The sequence below is a fragment of the Dendrobium catenatum genome, unplaced genomic scaffold (genome assembly GCF_001605985.2).
Source record: "Dendrobium catenatum unplaced genomic scaffold, ASM160598v2 fragScaff_scaffold_716, whole genome shotgun sequence".
In the NCBI taxonomy this organism is placed as follows: Eukaryota; Viridiplantae; Streptophyta; class Magnoliopsida; order Asparagales; family Orchidaceae; genus Dendrobium; species Dendrobium catenatum.
The window spans coordinates 11,551,105-11,566,343 of record NW_021319178.1 but is presented as its reverse complement, the minus strand read 5'-3'; the positions used below and the strand labels follow the sequence as shown (position 1 = coordinate 11,566,343).

Below are 15,239 nucleotides of genomic sequence, written 5' to 3'. Positions count from 1 at the left end.
TATTGACCTGCATATTGATAGCATCGCCGTGCTTTGATTTCAGTTGTAGGCTTTGGTGACCTGCTGGGCTTTGTAAGCTCATTATATGTGGTTTAAAATTTTCAGGTCCGAGCAAGGCAACTGGAATGGAGTTCGATCAGAATGTCAGACGAATCCTTTCACTATTGATTCTGGGGCATCACAACTTGTGTTCAAGCACAAGGTGGTTTGACCAAGTATTTTCCTATTTCGGTTGGATTACATCAAGGATCAGCCTTAAGTCTATGTCTTTTTGCTTTAGTTATGGATATTCTCACTAGACATTTGCAAGAGGATGTATCTTGGTGTATGCTTTTTGATGATGATATTCTTCTTGTTGATAAGATTAGAGAGAGTTGAAGATAAACTTGAATTATGAAGGTCAACTTTTGAGTCAGAAGGTTTTCGCTTGAGTAGATTTAAAATTGAATATAGGGAGTGTAATTTTAATAGCAGCAATAGACCTAGTGAGGGGATTGTGACTTTGGGCGATCAAGTCATTAATACGAGTACATGTTTTAGATATCTTGGATCTATTGTTCAGAGTGATGGTGAAATTGATGGGGATATTACAACAGAATTCAAGTTGGATAGTTGAAGTGGAGGAATGCATCGGGGTTATTGTGCAATAGAAAAGTCCACCACAACTAAGGGAAAATTCTATAAGATGGTGGTGAGACCTGCAATGCTTTATGGTGTCGAATGTTGGCCATTAAAAGAGAAACATAATACTAAGTTAAGTGTTGCATAGATGAGGATGCTTAGGTGGATGAGTGGCTTGACCCTTAGAGATAGGATAAGAAATGAGCATATATGTGAAAAGGTTGAGTAGCTCCAGTGGAAGATAAGATTAGAGAGAGGCGACTTAGATGGTTTGGTCACATTAAACGGAGGCCTTCTGATGACAAGTTAGGAAAGTTGAGGTATTAGATTTGACTTATGTTAAGAAAGGTAGAGGTAGACCTAAAAAGACTTGGTTAGAAAAAATTAGAAATAATATTTTTATTAGATTTAAATGAGAATTTAACTTTTAACCAGACACAATGGCGAAATAGGATTCATGTAGCCGACCCCACGTAGTGGGAAAAAGGCTTGATGTTGTTGTTGTTGTAGAGGATAAACATGGCCTTCTTTGTTATGAGCATTATTCTTGATGTTTGGGATAGGTTCTTCTGATATTTATTAGCTTGTTAGTTTTATCATTCAAATCCAACTTTGACTTACATTTTCATAGAATTTGTAATGCTCATATTGAAATATCATATGATGGGGCTCGGTCGCGAGTTGCAGGGATTCGGGGTTGCTCGGGGTCGGGGTTCGACAGGAGGTCGATGGGGCTCGGTCGCTAGTTGCAGGGATTCAACAGGAGAAGGCGATGGTCGTGGAGTGGAAGAAGAGCAAAGAAGGCTATGGCGGGTCTCGTTTTAACAACAAGAATGGAGGCTCTATCGAGGAGAGTGTGGGATATGCGGGAAGTGATGCAAACGGTGCCGAATCGGCGTGATTTCGACAGGATTCGTGGATCCGACGAACAAGGTTTGATTTTGAGTCTCTCTCTTTTTTTCATTGGGTATAACATGGAGGTCAACATCTATTGTCATCTATTGTTAAAGGAGAACAACCTGGGTTACCAAGTCATCATATTTTTCTCCTTGCATTGTGATAGGAAACAACCACTATAAATCCAAAAAACTGTTGGATTTCAGAAAAAAAAACGACTGTTATAGTGCAGGTTTTGCGAAAACTATAGGAAAATGAGAAAATCATTTGAAATTCACTAGAGGACGAAGAAAAACAGCAAGATATAATTGATCCTCTATTCGAGAAGAGAATCGATCTCTCCCAAATTTCTAGATGCCGCTAGAGCCCAAAGAAAACCTAGATCTGAGTGATCTCAAATTTCAGCCAAATTCAAGATGCCCGAACCCTAGGAAAACAAATTATTTAATGCATACAAATCAAAAGGAAATCCCTAAACAATCCCTACATTCAAATTTCACTCTTAATTCCCATAAAAATCTTTCCTATTCATCTCCCGAAAACTTGCAGCCTCCGCGGCACGCGCAAGAGCCGGAGAAGTTACACCTCTATTGCGCTGGGCCAGGCCCATGTGGACCAGCTGGACCGGTCTAACACAATGTTGACATCACAATTTCCTGCCATCTTTTGAAAGATCTAAGGCAAAGAATAGTTCTTCGATCTTCTTCTAGTCATTTTTCATTAATATCATGCACCAAGGTTCTTTTGAATCTAGCACTCTGATACCAAAACTTGTTTTGAACACATACAATGTAAAACCCGAAAATGTCAATTTTAAACATCGCACGCTTATCAATGCGCCACGATGAAATTTAAGTGGATTTTCAAAGTCGTCGGTTTTGACGAAATTAATTTTATAAAATTGCACTTAAAATTTCGAGCAAAACGATATAAAGGACTCATAGTGAATTTCGCTTGATTTGAAAGTTAAAAATTATAGAAGTTTCTTTATACATAAAATACCCTTATTAATATTAAAACAAAATAAGTCATGAGGAAGTAATTAAGACTTTATGCACCTAACCCTATCCTCCCAATCTTAATAGGGGACCGAAATTCATTCGGTCCTTATTATTTCGTTCGGCCGAAACAGAACGTAAGAAGGGACGCGGAAGGGAGAGGAAGGCGACGGGCAAGACTACAGGGGACGGGCAGGGCTACAGGGGACGAGCTGGGCTTCGAGCGATGGTGGGAGGGCAGTTTCCGGCGGAGCTTCTTGGGAGAAATCAAATAGGGAAGTCAAGAGAAGTCTAAGGTATGTTCCTAACGTATAATCTTCATTTCCCTATAGATTTTTGCAAGAGAAATTTTTAGAGTTTCTCCAAAACTTGATATTTTTCAAAATAAATGTTATGGAAGATTTAAAAACATGCTCTAATAATGAAATTTGTACTTTCCTCCATAAATCTTCAAGTTCAAAATTTAGGATTTTTGTCGAATGTTAATTTTATGGAAAGTTCTTAACATGTATTATCACAAATGATCGTATGGGGGTTTTTATTGATAGAAATTAGGGTCTTTCATGAAAAAATTGTTTTTCTAATTTTATTTTAAGAAAAATCCGAAAATAGAAATTATTTTAGGTTACAGTAAATGGATTATTTTGATAAAATATGAATTTAGACCAAAATACAAATTTAAAAAAAAAGAGTTATTTAAATCCGCAAATATTAACATTAAAATTACAAATGCAATGAAAATAGAATTTTGGCAAATGTTTGGATAATAACAAAAATATTTCCATGCTTTATGTGTTAAATTAGAGAGAGGGACAGAGAGAAAGAGAACCTAAGAAAATTTTATAAGAATAGAATAATTAGTTTGAGATGATTAGCTTTAGTCTATGGATATTAAATTATTTCTTATAGATGTTAATTGTTGTGACCTCGAAGGAAGGAGATCAAGTGTGAAAATCAATTTCTCAATTTCAAGGTGAATAAAATGTTTCTATATTATGGTAATTTTATCTTTTTTTTATTTTTATTTAATTGTTATCGCAATTTGTTCATTTTGTCGCTTTTCAAATGATTCTTTGTTTCATATCTCGCATATTATGTGATTCAATATATTACTGTATAAGGCATATGATAGAGCTTAGTATTATAATATATGAATATGTTATGATTGATATATTAAGTGATTGTATGTGCATGTTGAAATGATAGAGCTCACATCCTTATGGTACTAAATGGGGTCGTTGTACTCGTGCACGTCAAAATCGTAAAGGTTATGGAAAAGAAAATGGTAAAGGAATACCTTCATTGGTACTAGACGGTGGCTCATGTGACGTTTGTATTATATATGAAATGAAAAAGTTATGAATATTGATATGATAAATATAAATTGGATATGAAATGATATGGATTTATGATTTATGTGTATGCTTAATAATATGTTTATAAGAAATAAAATTTAAGATATGTTTAAATGAAAAGTGACATTTAGCATTTACTCATTCTGTCTTGAATTGTTGTAGTTTATAAGCATGTTTTACTTATTAAGTTTTGGTTTACTGTTAGTTTTTCAAAAACAATTCAGTTATAATTATTTTAATCATAATAAGTAGAAGGGTGGAAACGTGTACCACAGGAGAGGCGCGCCGAAAGAAAGGTAACTATATGAGTCTTAATGATTTTATATTTACGTGTTTTCGAATTTAATGTTTTAGTGACTCTTTCAAATGTTATGGTGATAAATTTAGATATTAGATATTTTAGTCTACCGTCCAACCTCGTTCCCGCCTCACCTATGCGAGCTTACCGGGCCATGTCATGACATACAAGACATTAAAAGAAGGTCCTACCAACACATCGAACAAGTTGAACGATAGGAGAATCATGAATCTTATTTCTAGGAGCAATAAAATTAAAGTTTCCTTAACTAAAAAACAAGACAATTACAAAGTTGAATGACAAAAATTTCTTAAACCCTCTCCCTTGGAAACTCTTACTAAGTTTATCCTTGTAAATTTTCCTAGAACATGATTTCTTCCATCTCTCTCAAGAGCTATGTTGCTCCAGTTCATCCTTTTTTCCATTCTAAGTCATCGTATTTTATGGACAGAGACTATTGATTACAAAAAAAAATTGCATCCATTTCTAAAGTGGTTAGTAGGGTTTTGAGTAAGGACCATGTATTGGATATCCTGGCAAGTAATGGCTCTTGTTTCTTAATCAAGTTGAATACTATCGAATCATCTAACAACTAGGTTCTTCAACTCTTTCGAAGTAGACTATACTTCTTCAAAATGTAGTGCGGTATACGGAACCAAAATGTACAAGATCGTGACCATGAATATCTCCATTTCAGCACTAATCTGAAAAAAGAGTTTTAGGATGATATTCTCTTTGTCGAGTTATATTATAGGTGCTAAGATACCCATGATAATTTTCAAATGAAGAGACCAACCCACGGTTCAACATTTATCTTCCAAAACCACACAAACTGGTCAATCTGTTGGTACATGTTGCTCAATAAGCCCCCATATGACTCGTGTGCTTGGCATGTCACATCAAGAGATGTTCCAAGAATTGTAAATTATGTCTCTACTTTAAGTAAAAGAAAAGGAATTGGCCAAAAAATTCATTTCAAAAGCTGAATATATTATCTTAAAACAAAGCCACAGATTAAAAATATTTGTAGAAGATTTCTCCTCATGTTGAAAGCTAGAGCACAGAAATCAGATATAAGACTTATAAGGTACATGTATATATTCTTAAAAATAAAAGATGCACAGCAAAAAAGCATTTCCTCTAGAATGTTGTATTAAAATTACCAATGAAAATTGGGCGGTAAACCACAACATCTTGCTAGCTAGTGTACATTATCAATCCTCTTTCTTACAAACAAGTAACCCTCAAGCATGGTTTCATTCCACTCGCCAAGTGGTAGTACCACTGATTTGCATAAAGAAATATAAGCATATAAAAACAATTATTATGCAAAAAAAAGTTATAGAAAATGGATAACGTCTTGCATCATAAACATGATGACATACGAGCAGTAACATGTATTCAAGGGTGAAGTCAAACAATTTAAGAAAATGCACATAATTGGCCATAACTCTAGGGTAGCCATACATCTCATAACAAATAATTTTCAAGGTTTGTGAGATTTGAGCCCAAAACTACAAAATTCATGTCATTGATTGTAAAAGTTAATTGATAATTACAGCTCCCTATATAGCTCATTTAATACAGACAATATAGTGCAGAAATGAGAAGGCAAAGGGCCAGAGACATTTCTAGTTGGTGGAAGAGAGAGAGAGAGAGAGAGAGAGATGCACCAACACATTGACTATGAAGTAAAGCTAAAAACAATACCATACAACTAGGGGTGTAAACGAGTCGAGTTTTAGCACTAACGAGCTCAGCTTGTTAGTCGGAAAGCGAGCGCAAACTCGAGCTCGTCCCATTAAAATCGAGTTTGAGCCGGCTCGCGAGCCGCTCAATTCAATTTTGCATTTTCCCGCCTGTGCCCCTAGCTATTAATGAGCAGTCGTTTAACATATATTATAATATATTATATATATTATTTTAATTAAAACAATGCTCATTTTCTCAAAAAAAAACAAAGCAATATTGTCGTCCCAACTCCCAAGCAACTCTGTGTCCCAACTCCCAACATATATTATAATACATTTTATATATTATTTTAATTAACATATGTATTCATTAACATATATTTTAATATAATATAATACATATTATATATTATTTTAATTAATAAATAATTAACGAGCCGGCTCGCGAGCTCACGAGCCAAGCCAACTCAAGCTCAAGTTTGAGCTAGAGCTCGACTCGAGAGCTCGAAAAGCTCAGCTCGCGAGCTCATAAACGAGTCGAGCTCGAGCCAACTCACGAGCCGGCTCGGCTCACTTACACCCCTACATACAACAACAACAACATCAAGCCTTTATCCCACTACGTGGGGTCGGTTACATGAATCATTTTTCTCCATTGTACCCTGTTAATAGTCAAATTCTCATTTAAATCTAATAAAATTTTCTAAAATTCCTAACCAAGTCTTTTAGGCATACCGCTGCCCCTCTTAACATAGGTCAAATGTAATACATTTACTCTCCTAACTGAGCATCAAAAGGTTAACGTTTTATGTGACCAAATCATCTAAGGCGACTCTCTCTAATTTTATCTGCCACTAGAGCTACACCAACCTTTTCACATATATGCTCATTTCGTATTCTATCCCTAAGGGTAAAGCCACTCATCCATCTGAGCATCCACATCTCTGCAACACTTAACTTAATTGTATGTTTCTCTTTTATGGCCAACATTATGCGCCATAAAGAACTGCATGCTAAAAACAAGACTTTGCGCTAATTAAAAAATAACATTAAACTTGTAAATATATCACTTCATAAACAATGCTTAGTTAATAAAAGGTTGCCACAACTTTCTTCCATAATTCCATAACAAGTCTCTAAATTACACAAAATTAAGATAATCTGTTTTCGGCTCTCATAATATATGGCATTGTCTGTCAAGTAATGATAACTAGCAACACATGTTCATTGAAGCCCATTGCATTCGTCAAGTTTATTGTCACAAGAGAAATCTTGATGATGACAACTCACAAAAGGATCTCTAAGAAGAAAGAATCTTTTAAATCTAACAAAAAGATTAAAAGAGTTGGAGAGTTTTTGTAAAACCCGAAAGATTATTTTGGGTGGCTGAATCTTGTTGGTTATATTTTTGCTTTGCCACCATTGTACATGTATGTTATATGAATTGCTAGAATTGCTTATATGAAGATTAGTGGCGCTTGTTTCCTACGTGTTTGAAGTTCTTACAGTTATACTTTATGTCTTTAAAAAGTTTTAGAATTTATGGTTTATTTGCCTGTCCGATTTCCGTTCCCGCCTCGTCTATACGAGCTAACCGGGCCGGGTCGTGACAGTTTTTGTATTATAACAAAGATTGAATGAGTTACAATAAATTTTTATTTTTTTATATATTTACATATCTATCACCAAAATCTTTATATTTTCTTTTATAAAAATGTAATACGAAAACTACATCAAAAGTTATACATGAAAAGATGTATTTCATTCTACATAAGTTGCAATTAGTGGTATTTTTAATGTGACTAAGAGATTAAAATGTTATGAAGGTAAATATAAAGATTTTGTTTGACCGGTCCACGCTGGACCAGCTCAAGCACGACGAGGCGGACTGCATCCGCCCCATTTTTGCGATCGATCGCACCGCCAACATCCACATACCGTTTTAGGAAGGATTTTTTAGAGATTTGGGAGGGGAATTGAATGTAGGAGCTGTTTAGGGATTTCCTTTTGATTTGTATGCATTAAATGCTTTGTTTACTAGGATTTGGGTATCTTGAATTTGGCTGAAATTTGAGATCTCTTAGATTTAGGTTTTCTTTTGGGCTCTAGCGGCGTCTAGAGAATTGGGAGAGATCGATCCTCCACTCGAATTGAGGATCAATTGTATCTTGCTATTTTTTGTGTTCCTTTCATCAAATAATACAAGTTATCTACTGTTTTTGTGGTTTTGTGCAAATTATTGTGAAGAAAGCTCGCTGTTTTCCGAAGATTGATAGGAAATACTTGATCTACAAGTGCTTCCTATCAGATTCATGTGTTAAATATATAAATAGAGAAGAATTCAGCAGCATATGCTTAAATCCACCAATTTAATCATAAAAACCTCAAAAAACAGTACGAAAGAGTATCATTCATCGCACAAATATATCACTTCATGAATAAGGAGAAGAAAATATAAGGTTGCCAAAAGTTTCTTCTTAAATTCTATAACCACCCTCAACACTGACGCATGCATAAATATAAAAGTATGTTGTAGAGACTCCCGTAATATAGGACGTATTCAAGAATGTCTTCATACCTAACAACTCAAGTTCATTAAAAATTGTTATATTTACTAAATTAACTTACATAAGAGGAACACATCCTGATGAAGGCTGCTCTGACAAGAATCGCTGCAAAATTAAAGCACGTGTTTTTTATATAAAAGATTAACTGAATTGGAAACTTGGATTGAAATTCAATCCTTTAATCTCTTAAAACATTACAAAAATTACAAGATCTAGTTCATTATCCCACAATAAATCTAAATCAAAACAATCAGATCTGAAAGTCTAGTGATCATGTTTTCAATTGTCAAATTGCAAATATAATTTAGAGAGAGAGATCATGCATGAAGAAACCAAAAAGCTAACCTAAGAAGGCCATGCAGAAAATAAGGTTACCTTACAGCCTAATGGTACACCATTATTAAGTTCAGCTTCGGTTTTCAGATTTAGATCAACAAAATTTTCGTGTTCTTGGCAAGCGCTAGACCGTGTGGGGCTCATTCCATCATGCTCGCCAGTCTCTCCATCATCATCCATAAAAGAATCTTGAGAAACATTGTGAAGGCCAGAAGCATTGGGATGTGAATTCAGTGAAATTCCATAGTCCTTTTCTTCGGACTTGCTAGTTTCTGAACCAGTAGCTGTCTCAAAAATCAACAAATCATCAGTATTATCAGATATTAAGTTGTCCCAATCACTTTCAGAAGCATCCTCCTTCATTTGATCTGCTGGAAACTGCACCTCAAGGCCAATCTTAGTGGTGTGAGGATTTTTTGTGTTTTCTGACATATTTTGAACTAACTTAACCCGTTCTGATGGAGTGCAGCTGATGTCTAGTTTAAAATCCAACTTAACACCATAGAAAGGTGAAGTATTATGGTTTGGACTACCATTATCAACTTGCACGGACTGGGAAAAATCAGGTTGGGTTGAGCTATCATCCGCAAGGTCAACAGAAGCCTCATTCAAAGAGCAGGTAATATTGCAATTTTCTTGGGAAAGCACAATGGAAGCGGAAAGTACAGCACCATTTGAAACCCCAGAATGTACGTTGCTTTCATCCAAGCCATCAGAAGAGGCATCCTGTTTTACTGAATCCGGAAAAGGGTGCCTGGTAGTGGACAGATGGGATGGAAAGAAGCTTCAGTATAACAAAACAAACATGCTTTAGAGAACGCAGAACACTATAATTATTACCTTATGAAGAATCTAGATTCCTTATGGAAGCTGACATGTGGTGAAGAAAAGACTGAAGAAATTGCTGCAGAACCAGGTGAATGAAATGTATGTATGCTGTGCACTGATTTAACAGGTTGAATTGGAGACAAACTATTGATGAAGTTGAACACCGGAGAATCCTGAGAAACAAAAAAATAACTAATAAAATCACAGCATATGCAATTACCAGAAGAAATACATAAAGAGAAAAAACAAAGAGCAGGTAACCCGTCTATGTGCCTAAGAATTATAGGGTGTATTTGTGTTGTCTAGAAAACTTAATGTGACACCAAAAGCAAGAAAATTGTGCCACACCAAGCATAAATATGCATTTATTATAATTGCAATGCCACAATTTGTTATGTTACCACTGCACAACCGGAATGGAAACAATAAGTATTTAAATGCATAGACAAAGAACAAAACTTGGAAACCCAACAAAATAAATTTAAGTTATGCCAAAGGAGGAAAACTCAAGTGACAACAAAGCAGAAGAAGACATTACACAATCCAAAGTAGCTCAGATTGTGTGATAAACACAGCCCAAAAAAAAACTAAAAAAATATATACCAGCCTTTATTTTTAATAAATATAAGGCAACATGTTATTATCTTCAGTTTTAGAGTGATTAGGAAAACAAACCAGAGAGAAAAAATAAAATTTAAAAAATATATTAAAAAAACCAGACAGAGAAAATAAAAATGCTCAAAACTATAAGATAATTTCATAATATACCATTGGAAACGGAACATCTAGAAACAAAGCTGAGACCTGTACAACCCAAACTCGTTACATCCTTGAAAAGCACTAATAAACAGGTATGTAAACTCCTAATAGACCAATAATTGGATAAAACATTGTCACCTGCCCAAACCAATTACAAACGCCTACCAAAATCACTAGGAGTTGGTCCAGAGCAAGATATCTATCGATTCAAACATAGTCTATGGCTTGGTTCAATCTGCAAATAACACTCGCTTAATTGAATGTCAAGTCTTAGGTTAAAGGAAAAATTAATGGCACACATGATGCAGATCTAATTTTCAAATGCCTCACCCAATGAATAAAATACTTCAAATAACTTGAACTAATTAATCAAGTTAATCGCATTGCAGTGAAAGAATCTGTGACTCAATGGTTAAATGAGAATGTTATTTCTCTAAAGTCATGAGAGAGTTGTATAATCCCAGATTTACAACCGAGCATTCTCCGAAAAAAAAAGTTAATAGCATTATAGTACCAAAAGCCTCAAATAACTACACATCTTGCAATTAAGCTAAACAACTATCATCTGCTCATTTTGCTTATTTGACCCACCATAATCAGGAGTTTTTTATTCTTGACAGAGAGCATTATTTTTGAAGATCTTCCTTCGGCAGCGTCAGTATTTTTTTCTATTTGTATCAAATAAGCTCAATAAATATTTTTTCTCAAATATATCTTCTTTAGATTGAGTTCTTAGTCAGTCTTTTTGAATCTCCTCCTAGCACTGCCCACAATTCACATGACAATTTTGTCACCAAGATCTCCCTCTCAAAAATAAAAATGGTACTAATGGTTGACGTTATTGTTGAAAACAATTAATTAAAGGAAAATCGTTGATGAAAATAGTTTCCAGCCATGGAATTCATTTTCACATCTTCCATGAGATCCTAATAGTCTCAACCATGACGATTGTAATGAAGAGATATACTCTGAAGATATCCAAGATAAGATCTTCAATCAGATGTAAAAGCTTCCTTAATGGAAGATAGTTAAACTAAATTATCAGTCATTATTTTTCTTATTTCTACCATACAAGAGGATCATGGATCAAAATGCTGGATTTTTTCTACCTATCTAAGGTTATGTACTATTACATAAGAAGTAAGATAATTAAATTTGCATGCTATGATTGAATGGAAGAACCCAGAAAAAACAGAAATATTGATACAGAATCCGAGAAGAAATGATCTCCCTATAAACAACGTTAAGGAGTACAAATAGAGCAAACTGAATGGATTAGCAAAGCAAGCCAAGAAAAATAGTCAAACCATGGCGAACATACCAACATATAACCCATTCTCCATATAATTTTATGAATATTCATTGTCAAATAATGGTAATAAAACTCTAGCCTCCTAGATTAAACTTTTGATCAGATTGAGAAGGTCAGTATGTAAGTTAAAAAGTTAGCTCACCCAATGGTGAATCAAGAGTTCAAATTCTATATACCAAAATAAAAAAGGTTCCAAACCAATAATTATTTAAAAACAACATGGCATAGCAAGGTTCTCAAAAAAAAATTATCAAGCCTCAAATTGTGGCAAGGTTTGAATCTAAAAATTATAAACACCAGAAATCGTGGCAGGATTCAGACCAAAAACTTCAAATAACATAGATGAAGCTAGAGTTACTCCAAAATATTTCAAACAAAAGTAAAAAATGTTGAAATTATTCTAAAATCTAATCTTAAACTTCTGACGAAGTTGAGATGGCTACAATCATTAATCTTAATATTCTAAATATTATGAGTTGATTTCAATTGTTATCCTCAAAATTCCAAATAAATTTGGAATTATTCTAGCCATAATACTTAAAACTCATAAAGTTCCAACCTAAAAGACCAAGTATGAATACTTAAAGATTGAGTTCCATTGACATAGTACTCCCTAATAAAAAATTAAATTTTAAAAAGCCACGAACAATGTCAATTTTTTCTACGCCAAGAAAATTTGATCAAAACATTCCGCATAGCATTAACAGAGCCTTCCATAAAGAATGCATCAAAATTATTCAAGCTTAAGTCAATGTCAGTGTTGGAAAAAAGCTCGAATTAATGGATTCTTCTAACTTTTCATCCCTACAAAAAGCTAGCCAAAACATTGTTTAGACAAACTTTAAAACCATCGAAGAACAAAACATTATACAGCCAAAGTAGCCATTAGCCAATCCTCGATATATGGGAAGATGAATTATGAGTTGAACATAAAAAAGTTAAATCTCCCTAGAAATTGAGCAACCAAGGAAAAAAACATGACAGTAAGAAGTGTTCCAAGTTGAGCAATAAAAAGATTAAGCAAGTGTTTCAATAGAAATTAAGGATTACATTATTGCACCTTCAAAAGGGAAACAAATAATCTGGAAATAAAATCATAGTAAGGGAACATCCTCAATCAAACCACCAAAATGCATATATTCTAAAATAACGGGGTAATAATGAATATTTCCAACTTTTCAAACTTAAATAGATACAAGCTTATAGAGAAACGATGTAGACCCCAAATTTGACACTCTTTTAAAAGGCGGTAATAAAATGATAGGCATACTCACAATAACAACAACAAACATTTATCCCACTATGTGGGGCCGGCTACATGAATCAACAAAAAATTTTCACAGTGATTCTACTGATAGGCATGCTAAAATATCAATCCTACATAAAACTAAACCAGAGATGTGAATTTAACCATATAGAAGTAACTAGTAAGTGACGGCTTTAATAAGAATCATAATAGGCGCAACAATTGAAAACGCAATTGATCTTTTCAGATAAGAAAGAGGTCCCATTAAGAAGGAAAATAATTAATCTTACTACTAGGTGAGCACCTTGTTAGCAAATTTTGCCCCAAAAACAAACATCCATTAAGATATTCCTCATCTTTAAGACTTAAACATAAGACTGAAAAATGGCCTTAATTCTTCGCAGTTAAAAAAAGGGGTTAAATTGTCAGCAATACTACCGCCAAGCAGCATGCAATATATCGGTAGACCAAGAAAACGCGACTCGCCCTATGCCCTATGATGCCACCGAAAAACAAAATCGACGACAACCAACAGTGCCCACTCCTGAGACTGCAGAGTAGCAACCTACTTCTAACACCATCAATTTCCCGAAAACTCAAACAAAAACACACCCCATGTACAACCCTGCCTCCAAAACATGCAAAACCCAAGCAACATAGCATACACACCATCCACTTCGACGCCGAATAGTCAACTTTCCACAAACATCGCTAAGAATACTAATCAAACCACACAATCCCTAATCAATGCCGACACCCCATCAATCTCCGCCCAAAACCTAAGCAAAGCCGCCCAGATCCGCCAATCCAGAACACCAAAAAAATAAATACCGCATTAAACCCCCGACTAACAAATGACTCCCCAGAAAAGCACGGATGGAGCATGGAAGCACTGGATCAGGCTCCGCAGATTAATGAATAACCTCAAACTTCGAGATCGGCGTGCCGCCGACCTTGCTCCGCTCCGGCGTGTCCATTTCATCCGATCTCGATAGAGCTCTCCCACATCCCTTGATTACTCCTCCGCTTCCTCTCTCACTCTCTCTCTCTCTCTCTTCCTCGCTGCTTTATATATCTCCTGTCTTTTGCTGCTCTTGGCCACTCTACTATGCCTGATTTGAAGAGATGCCAGGAGCGGGAAGCCTATTTTTTCGCCTCTCGATCGGGTCGCGGACCCCACCGCCCTAAATACTGAATATTATCGTGAAAGGATATATTTATAAATAAAGAAAAGAAGCAAATTGTTTATTGAGTTTTATTAAATATCAAAATAGTCTCTCATTATGTTAAAGATTAGTTTAGCCCTCAATCTCTTAAGAAAGAATCAAAATAGTCTGATTATTTTGATTTTAAAAAAATTTTGAGAGATAAAAATATTTTTAATATAAGTAAAAATTAAGTTGATCTTTGATAAAAAATTAAAGGTATAAATATTAAAGTTAAAGAGGCTAGAAGTTCAAAGGTGAGACAATTTCTCAATAGCTATGCGGATATCATAGATAATTATTTTTTATCACCAAATTTTATTAATTGTTCTAGTCACAAATTGACAAATATTTGGTGGGAGACTACGAACAGAATTGGGGTTTATCTTACATTTTTTTTGTGTTTATGTCAATTAATTCAAACTCACATACACATTGTATATTTGTATAGTCAAAGCTCTCAATCAACAGGTGAAGATAAGTTGCATCCTAATAGTTTTTCAAAATAAATAGCCAAGTAGCTAAACACCAATTAAAGTATTCATGAGTTTACTCAATTTAGGCTTCATTTCGGACTGCTTTTTTGAAGCAGCTTTTTACTTGAAATATCATTTTTTTGTAGTGAAATGTTGATTTAAGAAGCAGTAAGAAAGTCTTTCCAAACAAAAACTTAAGCTTCGTTTGGGACGGCTTTCTAGTATATTTTTTAAAATTTTTGTACTAAAAATTTGATTTAAGAAGCAATTAAAAAGTCGTCCCAAACGAAGTCTTAGGCTTCGTTTGGGACAACTTTTTTATTGCTTCTTAAAACAGCTTCCTGGTATAAAATTTTTAACTTTTGTTTTAAGAAGCTATTTTAAGAAGCATTAAGAAAGCCGTCCCAAACGAAACCTTAATCATGCTCTAATTTGCTTTTATGTATTTGTCCATTTGAGCTTTTTTTATTTTTATTTATATTGTTATTAGCCCACCCGCAGTAGTTACTGAGTTAGCGGCCTCGCAGGTGCATTGATGATGATCTTAAATGCTCCAACATTTAGGGTAATCTTTCATTTCTCCTTGTTTGGCAGCTTTCATACAGCTAAGGTCCATAATGTATTACAAAAATAAACACTTTCTTATTTGA

The 15,239-nt window shown here is 34.5% G+C and overlaps 1 protein-coding gene across 1 annotated transcript in view; it reads right to left on the bottom strand.

The window, feature by feature from the left end:
• LOC110102452 (protein tesmin/TSO1-like CXC 3) overlaps nt 1-14,034 on the bottom strand; it is a 43,729-nt gene extending 29,695 nt beyond the window's left edge. Inside the window, exons 1-3 of the mRNA XM_020830795.2 lie at nt 13,832-14,034; nt 9,604-9,764; nt 8,803-9,517 (exon numbers count right to left, since the gene is read on the bottom strand). Coding sequence (XP_020686454.1) covers nt 8,803-9,517; nt 9,604-9,764; nt 13,832-13,885 — 930 coding nt within the window. The 5' untranslated portion in view covers nt 13,886-14,034. The remainder of the gene's footprint in view (nt 1-8,802; nt 9,518-9,603; nt 9,765-13,831) is intronic.
• Between the last annotated feature and the right edge of the window lie 1,205 nt (nt 14,035-15,239).